Raw genomic sequence first — 16,312 nt, 5'->3', positions numbered from 1 at the left:
ATTATGAGTTGTACTACACTGAACAAAAATCTAAACGCAACATGTAAAGTGTTGGTCCCATGTTTCATGAGCTGAAATGAAAAATCCCAGAAATGTTCCATAAGCACAAAAATACTCTAACATGTTGAGCACAAAGTTGTTTCCATCCATGTTAGTGAGCATTTCTCATTTGTCAAAATAATCCATCCACCTGACAGGTTTGGCATATCAAGAAGCTGATTAAACAGCATCATCATTACACAGGTGCTGGGGACAATAAAAGGCCACTCTAAAATGTGCTGTTTTGTCACACAACAGAAGTTTTGAGGGAGCGTGCAGTTAGCATGCTGACTGCAGGAATGCTCACCAGAGCTGTTGCCAGACAATTTAATCTTGTTTTAAAGAATTTGGCAGTACATCCAACCGGCCTCACAACCGCAGACCAGTGGTGTAAAGTACTTAAGTAAAAGTATTTTCTTTAAGTCGTTTTTTGGGGGTATCTGCACTTTACTATTTATATTTTTTGACAACTTTTACTTTCACTTCACTCTATTCCTAAAAAAATGATGTACTTTTTACTCCATATATTTTCCCTGACACCCAAAAGTATTCGTTACATTTTGAATGCTTAGCAGGACAGGAAAATGTTCTAATTCACACACTTATCAAGTGAACATTCCCGGTCATCCCTACTGCCTCTGATCTGACGGACTCACTAAACACATGCTTCATTCGTAGATGATGTCTGAGTGTTGGAGCGTGCCCATGGCTATCCGTAAAAATTTTAAAAATAAAAATGTTGACGTCTGGTTTGCTTAATATTTTTTATCTTATTTTATTTTATTTATTTCACCTTTATTTAACCAGGTGGGCAAGTTGAGAACAAGTTCTCATTTACAACTGCGACCTGGCCAAGATAAAGCAAAGCAGTTTGACACATATAACAATACAGAGTTACACATGGAATTAAACAAACATACAGTCAATAATACAGTAGAAGTCTATATACAATGTGAGCAAATGAGGTAGGATAAGGGAGGTAAAGTCAATAAATAGGCCATGGTGGCACAGTAAGTACAATATAGCAATTAAAACACTGGAATGGTAGATTTGACAGTAGATGAGTGTGCAAAGTAGAAATACTTGGGTGCAAAGGAGCAAAATAAATAAATAGATAAATACAGTAGGGGAAGAGGTAGTTGTTTGGGCTATTTATAGATGGGCTATGTACAAGTGCAGTGATCTGGTCTGGTGCTTAAAGCTAGTGAGGGAGATAAGTGTTTCCAGTTTCAGAGGTTTTTGTAGTTTGTTCCAGTCAATGGCAGCAGAGAACTGGAAGGGGAGGCGGCCAAAGGAGGAATTGGCTTTGGGGGTGACAGGTGAGATATACCTGCTGGAACGCGTGCTACGGGTGGGTGCTGCTATGGTGACCAGCGAGCAGAGATAAGGCGGGACTTTACCTAGCAGGGTCTTGTAGATGACCTGGAGCCAGTGGGTTTGGCGACGAGTGTGAAGCGAGGACCAGCCAACGAGAGCCTACAGGTCGCAGTGGTGGGTAGTACAGTGGGGCAAAAAAGTATTTAGTCAGCCACCAATTGTGCAAGTTCTCCCACTTAAAAAGATGAGAGTGGCCTGTAATTTTCATCATAGGTACCCTTCAACTATGACAGACAAAATGAGAAAAAAAAATCCAGAAAATCACATTGTAGGATTTTTTATGAATTTATTTGCAAATTATGGTGGAAAATAAGTATTTGGTCAATAACAAAAGTTTATCTCAATACTTTGTTATATACCCTTTGTTGGCAATGACAGAGGTCAAACGTTTTCTGTAAGTCTTCACAAGGTTTTCAAACAGTGTTGCTGGTATTTTGGCCCATTCCTCCATGCAGATCTCCTCTAGAGCAGTGATGTTTTGGGGCTGTTGCTGGGCAACACAGACTTTCAACTCCCTCCAAAGATTCTCTATGGGGTTGAGATCTGGAGACTGGTTAGGCCACTCCAGGACCTTGAAATGCTTCTTACGAAGCCACTCCTTCGTTGCCCGGGCGGTGTGTTAGGATCATTGTCATGCTGAAAGACCCAGCCACGTTTCATCTTCAATGCCCTTGCTGATGGAAGGAGGTTTTCACTCAAAATCTCACGATACATGGCCCCATTCATTCTTTCCTTTACACGGACGGATCAGTCGTCCTGGTCCCTTTGCAGAAAAACAGCCCCAAAGCATGTTTCCATCCCCATGCTTCACAGTAGGTATGGTGTTCTTTGGATGCAACTCAGCATTCTTTGTCCTCCAAACACGACGAGTTGAGTTTTTACCAAAAAGTTATATTTTGGTTTCATCTGACCATATGACATTCTCCCAATCTTCTTCTGGATCATCCAAATGCTCTCTAGCAAACTTCAGACGGGCCTGGACATGTACTGGCTTAAGCATGGGGACACGTCTGGCACTGCAGGATTTGAGTCCCTTGCTGCGTAGTGTGTTACTGATGGTAGGCTTTGTTACTTTGGTCCCAGCTCTCTGCAGGTCATTCACTAGGTCCCCCCGTGTGGTTCTGGGATTGTTGCTCACCATTCTTGTGATCATTTTGACCCCACGGGGTGAGATCTTGCGTGGAGCCCCAGATCGAGGGAGATTATCAGTGGTCTTGTATGTCTTCCATTTCCTAATAATTGCTCCCACAGTTGATTTCTTCAAACCAAGCTGCTTATCTATTGCAGATTCAGTCTTTCCAGCCTGGTGCAGGTCTGCAATTTTGTTTCTGGTGTCCTTTGACAGCTCTTTGGTCTTGGCCATAGTGGAGTTTGGAGTGTGACTGTTTGAGGTTGTGGACAGGTGTCTTTTAAACTGATAACAAGTTCAAACAGGTGCCATTAATACAGGTAACGAGTGGAGGACAGAGGAGCCTCTTAAAGAAGAAATTACAGGTCTGTGAGAGCCAGAAATCTTGCTTGTTTATAGGTTACCAAATACTTATTTTCCACCATAATTTGCAAATAAATTCATTAAAACTCCTACAATGTGATTTTCTGGATTTTTTCCCCTCATTTTGTCTGTCATAGTTGAAGTGTACCTATGATGAAAATTACAGGCCTCTCTCATCTTTTTAAGTGGGAGAACTTGCACAATTGGTGGCTGACTAAATACTTGTTTGCCCCACTGTATATGGGGCTTTGGTGACAAAACAGATGGCACTGTGATAGACTGCATCCAATTTGTTGAGTAGGGTGTTGGAGGCTATTTTGTAAAGGACATCGCCAAAGTCGAGTATCGGTAAGATGGTCAGTTTTACGAGGATATGTTTGGCAGCATGGGTGAAGGATGCTTTGTTGCGAAATAGGAAGCCAATTTTAGATTTAACTTTGGATTGGAGATGTTTTATGTGAGTCTGGGGTGAGATCTTGCGTGGAGCCCCAGATCGAGGGAGATTATCAGTGGTCTTGTATGTCTTCCATTTCCTAATAATTGCTCCCACAGTTGATTTCTTCAAACCAAGCTGCTTATCTATTGCAGATTCAGTCTTTCCAGCCTGGTGCAGGTCTGCAATTTTGTTTCTGGTGTCCTTTGACAGCTCTTTGGTCTTGGCCATAGTGGAGTTTGGAGTGTGACTGTTTGAGGTTGTGGACAGGTGTCTTTTAAACTGATAACAAGTTCAAACAGGTGCCATTAATACAGGTAACGAGTGGAGGACAGAGGAGCCTCTTAAAGAAGAAATTACAGGTCTGTGAGAGCCAGAAATCTTGCTTGTTTATAGGTTACCAAATACTTATTTTCCACCATAATTTGCAAATAAATTCATTAAAACTCCTACAATGTGATTTTCTGGATTTTTTCCCCTCATTTTGTCTGTCATAGTTGAAGTGTACCTATGATGAAAATTACAGGCCTCTCTCATCTTTTTAAGTGGGAGAACTTGCACAATTGGTGGCTGACTAAATACTTGTTTGCCCCACTTTATATGGGGCTTTGGTGACAAAACAGATGGCACTGTGATAGACTGCATCCAATTTGTTGAGTAGGGTGTTGGAGGCTATTTTGTAAAGGACATCGCCAAAGTCGAGTATCGGTAAGATGGTCAGTTTTACGAGGATATGTTTGGCAGCATGGGTGAAGGATGCTTTGTTGCGAAATAGGAAGCCAATTCTAGATTTAACTTTGGATTGGAGATGTTTTATGTGAGTCTGGAAGGAGAGTTTACAGTCTAACCAGACACCTAGGTATTTGTAGTTGTCCACATATTCTATGTCAGAACCGTCCAGAGTAGTGATGCTGGACGGGTGGGCAGGTGCAGGCAGCGATTGGTTGAAGAGCATGCATTTAGTTTTACTTGTATTTAAGAGCAGTTGGAGGCCACGGAAGGAGAGTTGTATGGCATTGAAGCTCGTCTGGAGGTTAGTTAACACAGTGTCCAAAGAAGGGCCAGAAGTATACAGAATGGTGTCGTCTGCGTAGAGGTGGATCAGAGACTCACCAGCAGCAAGTGCGACATCATTGATGTATACAGAGAAGAGAATCGGCCCAAGAATTGAACCCTGTGGCACCCCCATAGAGACTGCCAGAGGCCCGGACAACATGCCCTCAGATTTGACACACTGAACTCTGTCGGAGAAGTAGCTGGTGAACCAGGCGAGGCAATCATTTGAGAAACCAAGGCTGTTGACTCTGCCTATGAGGATGGGGTGATTGACAGAGTCGAAAGCCTTGGCCAGGTCAATGAATATGGCTGCACATTATTGTTTCTTATCGATAGCGGTTAAGATATCGTTCAGGACCTTGAGCGTGACTGAGGTGCACCCATGACCAGCTCTGAAACCAGATTGCATAGTGGAGAAGGTACGGTGGGATTCGAAATGGTTGTTGATCTGTTTGATAACTTGGCTTTCGAAGACCTTAGAAAGGCAGGGTAGGATAGATATAGGTCTATAGCAGTTTGGGTCAAGAGTGTCCCCCCCCTTTGAAGAGGAGGATGACCGCAGCTGCTGTCCAATCTTTGAGAATTTCTGACAACACGAAAGAGAGATGGAACAGGCTAGTAATAGGGGTTGCAACAATTTCGGCAGATAATTTTAGAAAGAAAGGGTCCAGATTGTCTAGCCCGGCTGATTTGTGGGGGTCCAGATTTTGCAGCTCTTTCAGGACATCAGTTGACTGGATTTGGCAGAAGGAGAAATGGGGAAGGCTTAGGCGAGTTGCTGTGGGGGGTGCAGTGCTGTTGACCGGGGTAGGGGTAGCCAGGTGGAAAGCATGGCCAGCCATAGAGAAATGCTTATTGAAATTCTCAATTATAGTGGATTTATCAGTGGTGACATTGTTTCCTATCCTCAGTGCAGTGGGCAGCTGGGAGGAAGTGCTCTTATTCTCCATGGACTTTACAATGTCCCAGAACGTTTTTGAGTTTTGTGTTGCAATATAAGGAATTTGAAATGATTTTTACTTTACTTAAGTATATTTTAGCAATTACATTTACTTTTGATACTTACGTATATTTAAAAGCAAATCCTTTTAGACTTTTACTCAAGTAGGATTTTACTGGGTGACTTTCAATTTTACTTGAGTCATTTTCTATTAAGGTATCTATACTTTTACTCAAGTATGACAATATGGCACTTTTTCCACCACTGCCTCAGACCACGTGTATGGTGTCGTATGGGCGAGCTGTTTGCTGGTGTCAACATTGTAAACAGAGTGCCCCATGGTGGCGGTGGGGTTATGGTATGCGCAGGCATAAACTTCGAACAATGAACACAATTGTATTTTATCAATGTCAATTTGAAACCATAGAGATACCATGCCATTCATCTGCCGCCATCACCTGATGTTTCAGCATGATAATGCACGGCCCCATGTCGCAAGTATCTGTAAACAATTCCTGGATGCTTAAAATGTCCCAGTTCTTCCATGGCCTGCATACTCTGTAACAGGCTGCAGGGTTAAATGTAACACTGGTTGTAGTCCCCTGCTCAGACGTTTGCATGCATCAACTAATGGTTGCGTGCCACATCATCAACTGTGCCATTGGACACCAGATTGCTATCACATAATTATGTGGTTAGCTGATATGTAAAATACATATCCAGGCATTTTAAGATCTGGCAGGGGTCAGCAACATCTAAGCAGAGGAACACGCCAAAAGTCGTCACTGGTAAAGATGAGGGGTAACTGAAAATGATTTGAATCTGATATTTGGATGAAAATACACTAAATTAGGGCCCTCGCTAGTGGTGCAGCTGTCTACGGCACTGCATCGCAGTGTTGCGGTATTACTACAGCCTGGGGTTTAATCTTGGGCTGTGTCACAACCGTCCGTGACCGGGAGTCTCATAGGGCGGCGCACAATTAGCCCAGCATCATCCGGGTTAGGGGAGTGTTTGGCCGGGGGGGCTTTACTTGGCTCATCGCGCTCTAGCGATTCCTTGTGGCGGGCCTGGCACCTGCAGGCTGACTCTGGTCATCAGTTGAACAGTGTTTCCTCTGACACATTGGTGAAGCTGGCTTCTGGGTTAAGCGAGCGGGTGTTAAGAAGCACGGCTTTGTGTTTCGGGAGGACGCATGACTCGACCTTTGCCTCTCCCGAGACCGTTGGGGAGTTGTGGCGATGAGACAAGATTGTAATCACGAAATTGGTGGGAAAAAGAGGTAAAATAACATGAAAACAATACACTAAATTGTCCAAAAATGTCCCAAAAGTGTTGGAAAACATTTGGTGACATAAAGTGGTTTCTGTGAAGGGGTTTAACAAAATTATTCTGAAATAAATTGATCTAATATTTCATAATTTAAAAACAGTTATATTATAATGTAATTTAAATATAAATATATATATACAATTAGGGGAGCCTAAAGAAAAATTATACACTTGTTAAGAGATCAAAATTTAAAACAGTCTTTACAGTTTTTTCTGATTGCTGAGGCACTGTCGTTGAAACTAGGATATTTTGCAAAACTCTACACACCTTAACCAAACCTTAACCAAACCTTAACCAAACCAACAAAGCATTATACATCTCTTGCAAAGCAAACAATTCTTGCAAAACTCTTCAAACTCTTTAAAAAAAATGGTGTTTTTGCATCAATACAGTACACACAAACTATCATTTGGATAAGCACACGAAGCACCAACTACGCACTGACAGTATAAATGAAAAACATTTGTGGCTTTTGCTTGTTCTGTGTGCAGGGTATAGCAGTTTGCAATCAAGTTGTGTCATACATGTAGTAAACACACATACACACAGGTATCCAAATGTGTAAAGCATGGATGTGTATTCCCGAATATAACACACTATCAATACAAATGAGGCGGAAAAGTGTAGAGTGTAGAATAGAAGAAAACAAAAACATTTGTGCTAGAAAAAAAAAGAAAAAAAAAAATTAGGCTACATCTCGCATTCTTTGTGGGTCTGGCCATAAAACTTCATCCACATCACATGCGATGTTGTCTTGAGCTAGGCAGCGTGGAAAGTATCGCCTGGAGTGCCATACCCAGGCGTGGCATGAACCCTGATCCATGTCTCCACATGCCTCATCCATTGCCTGTAGAAGGGGATGCGTTGGTGGGCCTGGCGATCATACATCTTCCAACACCATGCAGAAAATAATTATTCAATAGGATTCAAGAACGGAGAGTATGGGAGGAGTTTGAGCGCAATGAAAAGTGGGTGACTTGTGAACCAATTGCGTACCACAGCAGCCTGGTGGAAACTAACATTGTCCCAGATGATAATGTACCTGGGCTGCTCTGGCCCCTGGTCATTAGGGATTCATCTGTTGTGGAGGGTGTCCAGAAATTTGATGATGGGTGCAGTTTTGTATGGACCTAGGATTGCATGATGGTGAAGGACGCCGTTTTGACTAATAGCCGCACACGTTGTTATGTTGCCACCACGTTGTCCCGGGATGTTGATGATGGAACGTGTCTGATGATATTTCTGCCACGTTCCTTGTTTTTGCAAGGTTGAAACCTGCCTGTCCACATATATTAGTTCATGATGCACTGCATCTGTTTCTAGTTCCATGACTCTCTGAAAGAGACAAGACAAAACAATGTAGCACAGTGCGAAAAGACAGGGATCAGTCAATATGATGTAGCACCATACACTTCCAGATCCAGTGCCAATGAAAGGATAGTATAGCTTACCTGCACATATTCATATCTCAGTTGTTTTACACGGTCTGAGTTTCTTTTGAAAGGGCCTCTGTAAAGCTGCCTCATACTAATTGCATTGTGTTTCAGTAGACGAGACAGTGCAGAAAGACTCACTCTGTTGACGTTTTGGAATATGGTGTTATCTGTCATTATGTGGTCCTGCAGTTCTCTGAGTCTGATGCAGTTATTTGCAATGACCATATTTACAATGTGGGCCTCCTGCTCTGGGGTGAACAGTCGACCATGTTTCGAAGTATCCGGATTATACCTGCAACAGTATAGCGGCTCAGATTTGGGTGAACCCATTGTCCAGCCTCCCTCATGCTCATTCCATGGTTGACAACATGGTCAACCACAGTCGCTCTGATTTCATCAGTTATTGTGTTCCTGACTCCCCTTCCGCTTCCTCTTCCCCGTCCTCTCCTTCTCCGTGACCTACCTCACCTCTTCCTTCTCCTCCTCCTCGTTCTCTTACTTATTCACTTCTTTGTCCTCGTCTTCCTCGTCCTCCTCGTCCTCCTCTAGTTCTCACCCTTCTTACTCTCTACAGTTTTGCTAGAAGTGTGTTATTACATTTCAAACTGAGTGTAAAGCATTGAGTTGTGTTTACAGCTTTGCAAACATGTGTTATAAAATTACAAACTGAGTGTTAACCAGAGAACGTGCATTCAGTTTGGCACACTTGGTAAATGCATTGGCTACAAGTGTTAATGGTTTAGTGTTAAGATTTAAGGTGAGAGTGTTGGGAACAACTGAAAAGAAAAGTGACTAGGCAATCAGGATATATAACAAACAGAGTAGCAGCAGTGAAAGTATGTCTATGTGTGAGTGCGTGTGTGGCATCAACATATATGTGTGTGTGTGTGTGTGTGTGTGTGTGTGTGTGTGTGTGTGTGTGTGTGTGTGTGTGTGTGTGTGTGTGTGTGTGTGTGTGTGTGTGTGTGTGTGTGTGTGTGTGTGTGTGTGTGTGTGTTGGAGTGTCAGTGTAGTATGGATAGAGTCTAGTGAGTGTGCATAGAGCCAGTGCAAAATAATTAAGATAAATAAATAATAAAGGGGGTCAATGTCAATAGTCCAGGTAGCCATTTGATTAACTGTTCAGCAGTCTTGTGGCTTGGGGATAGAAGCTTGTTCAGGTGCCTTTTAAGTCACAGACTTGGCGCTTCGGTACCACTTGCCCTGCATTTGCAGAGAGAACAGTAGGGTAGCCTAGTGGTTAGAGCGTTGGACTAGTAACCGAAATGGTTGCAAGTTCAAATCCCTGAGCTGACAAGGTACAAATCTGTCATTCTGCCCCTGAACAGGCAGTTGACCCACTGTTCCTAGGCTGTCATTGAAAATAAGAATTTGTTCTTAACTGATTTGCCTGGTTAAATAAAGATTTAAATAACAGTCTTTGACAGTTTTTGGGGCCTTCCTCTGACATAGTATAGAGGTCATGGGTGGCAGGGAGTTCGGCCCCAGTGATGTACTGGGCCGTAGTCATATGATTAGATGTGCATCTTTTAATCGTCTACACCTGTCTGAAAATGTGGGCACAATCAGAATATAGACAAGATCAGGACAAAGGATGCATGTTAGAACCAGGTATAAACAGGGCTTAAGAGGTCTGAACCTCTTGAAGATGTCTCAAGGTGTGTTCACTATGTCGCCTAATTACCCCGTTAATTCGGGAAAGCATGTCCCCCGCTACATTCTAACAAGTGTCTTCTAACAAGTGGTTTTTGATGGATGTGCTGGGGAGCCATCCCAATTCTGACACCAATGTAGACTGTCAATACACCAAAAGGTTCGAACATCTTGACGTAGTTGCTAGGTATTGTAGGCCTACTAAGGTTGCTGCAATATATAGAAATATGGCAAATTAATTTGTGAGTCACTAATCAACCATTTTAAAACCTATGTTTTTTAAACCTCTGTTTTTTTTCAGTTTTTTAATGCCACACTAAGATGTGCATTTTACAGCAAAGAGTGCTGGGACACCAATACAAATGTGATGGAGAGATGCACCTCGTGACATTTGTACATGCAAATAGCACCTGCTTTTTGTTGACAACTCATGGGTCTGAATAACTTGGTAACATACTTGAAATAATAGGCTTTTTGAATGTTAAAGGGGAAATCAGTGATTCAAAGAAAAAAAACAAGCAGGTACTTGCTTTGGTAAACAGCTGATGGATGGGGCTGGAGAAATGTAACCACTCTCAAATTCAGACAGAGCTATGGATGCAATGACTGGCCAACCGTGTGATAAAAATCCTGGTTTAAAACTACAACGACAATGACAAACGGTATTAAAACAGGCTTATGGCCGGGGTTCAACCAGAAAACAGTCAATCAGAAAACTGCTTGATAGGGTACGACAGTTTAACTTAGTTCATGTGGCGATTATACGTGAAATTATTCAATAATCAATGGCTATTTCATTCATTTAAAAGTCAAGAAATGGATGTGCCAAACCCAGATTGCCCCTTTAAGCTTTGTCTATGATGTTCAATATGACAATAAGTGTTTGAAAATCGTCTGTTAATTTCCTGTTGCAAAATACCCCCTCCATTTATTTTCTAGTTGTGGGTTTATATATCTTTTTCTAACATGCTTGCTGTTGAGTAACTTGGGATGAGGTGAAATACTGTCTTTCCTCATTCTGTGGAGACATTGCAGCAGTCCTGGGACCACAGATTGCCCCACAGAGACATTGAGGGTAATTTCAACACACACATGCACTCTCATAGCCATTGCATGCACTCTAATAACCAGCATCAGTATACAGCTAACTATGCATTGTCTTACTCCCTGTTTAACAAACATAACATTTCCTAGAGGTAAAGAAAAAAGAAAGACTATGAGCACATGTCATGGTACTTTATCAAAGATGTGTGGCCCCAAACATTTTTTTCCTATCTATCTGTCCCTTAACTGCAATCGCTGCCACAGGAAGGCTCACTCCTGTGTGCTGATGCTATCTTTTTTGGTTTTCTGTCCTGTGCTGTGTTGAAATATTACCCGTCCCACAAAGGCTGGCCCAGCTTTCTACCCATAAAACGACCATGTCATTGTGTTTGTTTTTAACGGCCTTTGTGAACAGAGTGAAGGGGGGGCATCTCTATATGTGCCCTTACATAAAATACTTCACTGGAGAAGCTAAATAGCAGGAGATAACTGGGTTTAGGCATAGCCATTACTATAGCCATTTTTAGATGCAATACAATCACATGGAGGAGATTGGGCTAAAGTGGAATTATTATTATATTGAGGTGCGTTATGTTATATTATCAGCTAAAATGAGAAATGGCATATGCCTGGATTCATTAACTAATTTTCATTTAAAGCAGTAGTGGTCACAAATGTTTAGTGTTGTTCCCAAAATACTATTTTGGTCCCTTTTTGTACCTTGATTTTACTGTAAGTCAGCTAACATAGACAGTTGAGAAAGAGCTATAAAATATTTTTTATTCAAAAATGTTTGAATTGCACAATGACATAACTTTTGCCTGATATCTAACATTTCTTGTTAACTGCCTTATTCTTAGTGGTGCTTAATTCAATGAATCTTTTTGAAACCATAAAAGTTATTGGGTAATCAGATTGGGTAATCATTCTTGCCATGTCATTTCAGAGAAAAGGTAGAGGAGGTAGAAAGTGTGCTGAAATCTGTGTCATCTAACCAAAGACAAAATACTTTTAAAGTACTTGGAACTTTGTGTTCTTTGACTCACAGCCTTTGTTGACTTAGGCACTAACCCTGCATTATATCAACATTTGGGATACTCCCAGATGAAAGCACTTACGTGACTGTTTTATAACAATGTACAATTTCCACCAATGTAACAAAAGAGCATATTTTCATACAGAACCACACATAGTTGCTGTCATTCTCTACAACATTCCCCAACACACTCAACAGCCCTCTTCCCTGGCTGCATTCTCACCCCTGGGCTGTAGGTGACGCTGTGACAAGATGTGTTTGAGAGTGTCCAATTCATGTGTGAGTTGCCCTATGAGAATCTGCAGCCGGTGGTTCTCCTCATGCAGCTGCAGAGCCCTTTGGTGGGTGAGCTGTATGCGCCGCCTGGCCTTGTCTCGGCTCTTCCTCACGGCAATATTGTTCCTCTCCCGCCGCAGTCGATACTCCATGGTGTCCTTGGTCAGGCCCCTCTTCTGCAGGGGGCTTCGCAGGGGGCCGGGAGGAAGGGGGAGGAGGAAGGGAGAAAAATCCTGTAGGACAGGGAGGAGGGATGTAGAGGGTTTGGAAGGAAGAGATAACTTTGAAATTGAAAAAGACAAAATGGATGCAAGAAGGAAAAAAACTTAACATTGAACTACGTTAATTGCAACATTATGCATTCTCATGAACACAGAACCCAAGCGGCGTATCCATATACCTGTTGCAGTATGTGACTCTGTTGGCCGACATTCTCTGTGGAAGGTGTGTTGTGACAAGGTGCGTAGGACAGGTATGACAATCCCATCATCTGCTCTGTCATTCTGTTACTGCCCGTCCTGACCAATCCCTGAGCCCCCATCGACTGGCTGTATGGAATCCCATCCATCTGAGTCATATCATTGGTAAAGGGTGCCGGGGTCGATGGGTCAGGGTTCAAGGCCACGGTTGTAGAAGCGTGGGTGGGAGTCTGACCGAAGGTTGTGAATGTGGCAGAAACTGGAGGGCTATACTCTTGAATCACAGAACACTGAGACATCTGTTAGGGATTCAGACACATTATAGTAATGTTCACACACATTCATTATCACGTCCATTGTTAATTAATTACATGATAACTATAGGCCTATTGTAGTGTTTTAAATTGTATAACAACATTCTAGTACTAACATTGTCAAGATTTATTTCCATCTATGATGAAATTCTCTTTTTAAACGACACGTAGCCTACAGTACATAACTGTCGGTTATGTACGCGTTTCAATATATTATGAGCATTTCCCGGATTTCCAGGATATTGACGGACTTACCTCTGAATTTGTTTATCGTCGTACTGCCTTTTCTATTTTGTGAGTTCCTCCCTCAATGTTCTGCTCATAAACACTGTAAAGACAGGTACTCATCTGATTATCACACCATCACTTCCTCTAAGTTAAACACCTCCTCTCTCTCGCTCTCGCGCTCTCTCTCTCTCTCATCACCCATGGGCTTGTTTTTTTCTTATCGCCTTGTTTCTTGCCTTTAATTTACTTCTCCTTTTTTAGGATCACATCCTGACATTATTGGGTTTTTTTACATTTAAAAAAATGTATATGTGGCTGTACATGGGCATCTTTAAAGAAACATTCTGGGATATTTTTTACAGTTTTTTTCTGAATGCTTAAACACTAACAGTGATTCTTGAAGTACTATCTCTAAAACCATTAACACTTGCAGCCAATGCATTTACCAAGTGTGCCAAACTGAATGGATGTTCTCTGCTGTACACTCATATTGCAATTTAAAAACACACTTCTAGCAAAATTGTAAACATTGGTCTCTATGTTGATACACTATTTCACCAATTGCTTTTCCACATTGACAGATGTGAAAACACTTTTAGATAATGAGTTCACTTACAAATCGGAGCTTGAGCACTATAAATAGGCCACAGGTAAACATTTGGTTGGACAACAATGGAGGCCAATATTTGACAGAGAGTAAGATTTTATTTTTATTTACCTTTATTTAACTAGGCATGTCAGTTAATAAGAACAAATTCTTATTTTCAATGACGGCATAGGAACAGTGGGTTAACTGCCTGTTCAAGGGCAATGGGTGAGAACTAGAGGAGGACGAGGAGGTGAAGAAGTAAGAGGAGGAGGGGAAGGAAGAGGTGAAGTAGGACGGGGAGAAGGAGAGGACAGGGAAGAGGAAGATGAAGGGGAGTCAGGAACACAATAACTGATGAAATCAGAGCGACTGTGGTTGACCATGTTGTCAACCATAGGATGAGCATGAGGGAGGCTGGGCAATGGGTTCAACCAAATCTGAGCCGCTATACTGTTGCAGGTATCATCCGGCTATTTCAAAATGAGATAACACCATATTCCAAAACGTCAACAGAGTGAGTCTTTCTGCACTGTCTCGTCTACTGAAACACAATATAATTAGGATGAAGCAGCTTTACAGAGGCCCTTTCAAAAGAAACTCAGACCGTGTAAAACAACTGAGGTATGAATATGTGCAGGTAAGCTATACTATCCTATCATTGGTACTGGATCTGGAAGTGTATGGTGCTACATCATATTGACTGATCCCTGTCTTTTCGCACTGTGCTACATTGTTTTGTCTTGTCTCTTTGAGAGAGTTATGGAACTAGAAGCAGATGCAGTGCATCATGAGCTAATATATGTGGACGAGGCAGGTTTCAACCTTGCAAAAGCAAGGGGCCGCGGCAAAAATATCATCGGGCACCGTGCCATCATCAGCGTCCCGGGACAACGTGGTGACAACATAACAACGTGTGCGGCTATTAGTCAAAACGGCGTCCTTCACCAACACTGCCCCCATTATCAAATTTATGGAAACCCTCCACAACAGACGACTCCCTAATGACCAGGGGCCAGAGCAGCCCAGGTACATTATCATCTGGGACAATGTTAGTTTCCACCGGGCTGCTGTGGTACGCAATTGGTTCACAAGTCACCCACTTTTCACTGCGCTCAATCTCCCCCCAAACTCTCCGTTCTTGAATCCTATTGAATAATGATTCTCTGCATGGCGTCGGAACGTGTATGTTCGCCAGCCCCACCAACGCATCCCCTTCTACAGGCAATGGATCAGGGTTCATGCCAGGCCTGGGTACGGCACTCCAGGCGATACTTTCCACGCTGCCTAGCTCAAGACAACATCGCATGTGATGTGGATGAAGTTTTATGGCCAGACCCACAAAGAATGCGAGATGTAGCCTAATTTTTGTTTTTCTTTTTTTTTCTAGCACAAATGTTTTTGTTTTCTTCTATTCTACACTCTACACTTTCCCCCCTCATTTGTATTGATAGTGTGTTATATTCGGGAATACACATCCATGCTTTACACATTTGGATACCTGTGTGTATGTGTGTTTACTACATGTATGACACAACTTGATTGCAAACTGCTATGCCCTGCACGCAGAAAAAACAAAAGCCACAAGTGCTTTTCATTTATACTGTCAGTGCGTAGTTGGTGCTTCGTGTGCTTAATGAAATGATAGTTTGTGTGTACTGTATTGATTAAAAAGAGTTTGAAGAGTTTTGCAAGAATTGGTTGCTTTGCAAGAGATGTAAAATGTTTTGCTGCTTTGGTGTAAAGTTTTGTGGTTTGTGTGTAGAGTTTTGCAAAAATAGCCAATAGTTTCAAAGATAGTGCCTCAGCAATCAGAAAAAAATGTAATGCTGTTCTATGGTCAATAATATATAACCATTAATTATTTAAGAATATAACCTATAAATGCCACATGAACTTAGTACATCTCAACTGTCTTATCTATAGAAGTACATCGTCTACAACATCATCGGTCTTATACTACACCAGTGTACAAAATTGTAACAAAAACATGTTTTCCCTTTGTCATTATGGAGTATTGTGTGTAGATGGGTGAGAATGTTTTTTCAATTCAGGCTGTAACACAACAACATGTGTCATAAGTCAAGGGCTATGCATACTTTATGCATACTGTATTTGTGTGGATATACAGTATGTGTTATGCACAATGAATGTTCAAAACATTAGGAACCCTGCTCTTTCCATGACATAGACTGATCAGGTGAAAGCTATGAACCCTTGTTGATGTCACTTGTTAAATCCACTTTTAATCAGTGTAGATGAAGGGGAGGAGACTGGTTAAAGAAGGATTTTTAAGCTTTGATACAATTGAGAAATTCATTTTGTATGTACCATTCGGAGGGTGAATGGGCAAGACAAAATATTTAAATGCTTTTGAATGGGGTAGGGTAGCAAGTGCCAGGCGCACCGGTATGACTGTGTCAAGAACTGCAATGCTGCTGGGTTTTTCACACTCACCAGTTTCCTGTGTGTATCAAGAATGGTCCACCACCCAAAGGACATCCAGCCTACTTGACACAACTGGGAAGCATTGGAGCCAACATGGGTCAGCATCCCTGTGGAACGCATTGGACACCTTGTAGAGTCCATGTCCCAATGAATTGAGGCTGTTCTGAGGGCAAAAGGGGGTGTAACTCAATATTAGGAAGGTG

At 42.0% G+C, this 16,312-nt stretch overlaps 1 protein-coding gene across 2 annotated transcripts; it reads right to left on the bottom strand.

The window, feature by feature from the left end:
• Positions 1-11,570: 11,570 nt before the first annotated feature.
• cebp1 (CCAAT/enhancer binding protein (C/EBP) 1) lies at positions 11,571-13,239 on the bottom strand. 2 transcript variants are annotated; one of them, XM_021562687.2, is made up of 3 exons: positions 13,103-13,239; positions 12,515-12,832; positions 11,571-12,347 (listed from the first exon to the last, which is right to left on the bottom strand). In XM_021562687.2, the coding sequence occupies exons 2-3, from the start codon at positions 12,830-12,832 to the stop codon at positions 12,030-12,032; spliced, it is 636 nt and encodes a 211-aa protein (XP_021418362.1). In that variant the 5' UTR covers positions 13,103-13,239; the 3' UTR covers positions 11,571-12,029. The 2 variants fall into 2 exon arrangements, with proteins under 2 accessions (XP_021418362.1, XP_021418363.1); XM_021562688.2 differs by having other exon boundaries at positions 12,515-12,807; positions 13,103-13,230.
• Positions 13,240-16,312: the final 3,073 nt, after the last annotated feature.

The sequence above is a fragment of the Oncorhynchus mykiss genome, chromosome 15 (assembly GCF_013265735.2).
Source record: "Oncorhynchus mykiss isolate Arlee chromosome 15, USDA_OmykA_1.1, whole genome shotgun sequence".
In the NCBI taxonomy this organism is placed as follows: Eukaryota; Metazoa; Chordata; class Actinopteri; order Salmoniformes; family Salmonidae; genus Oncorhynchus; species Oncorhynchus mykiss.
This window is presented reverse-complemented; position numbering and strand designations above follow the sequence as displayed.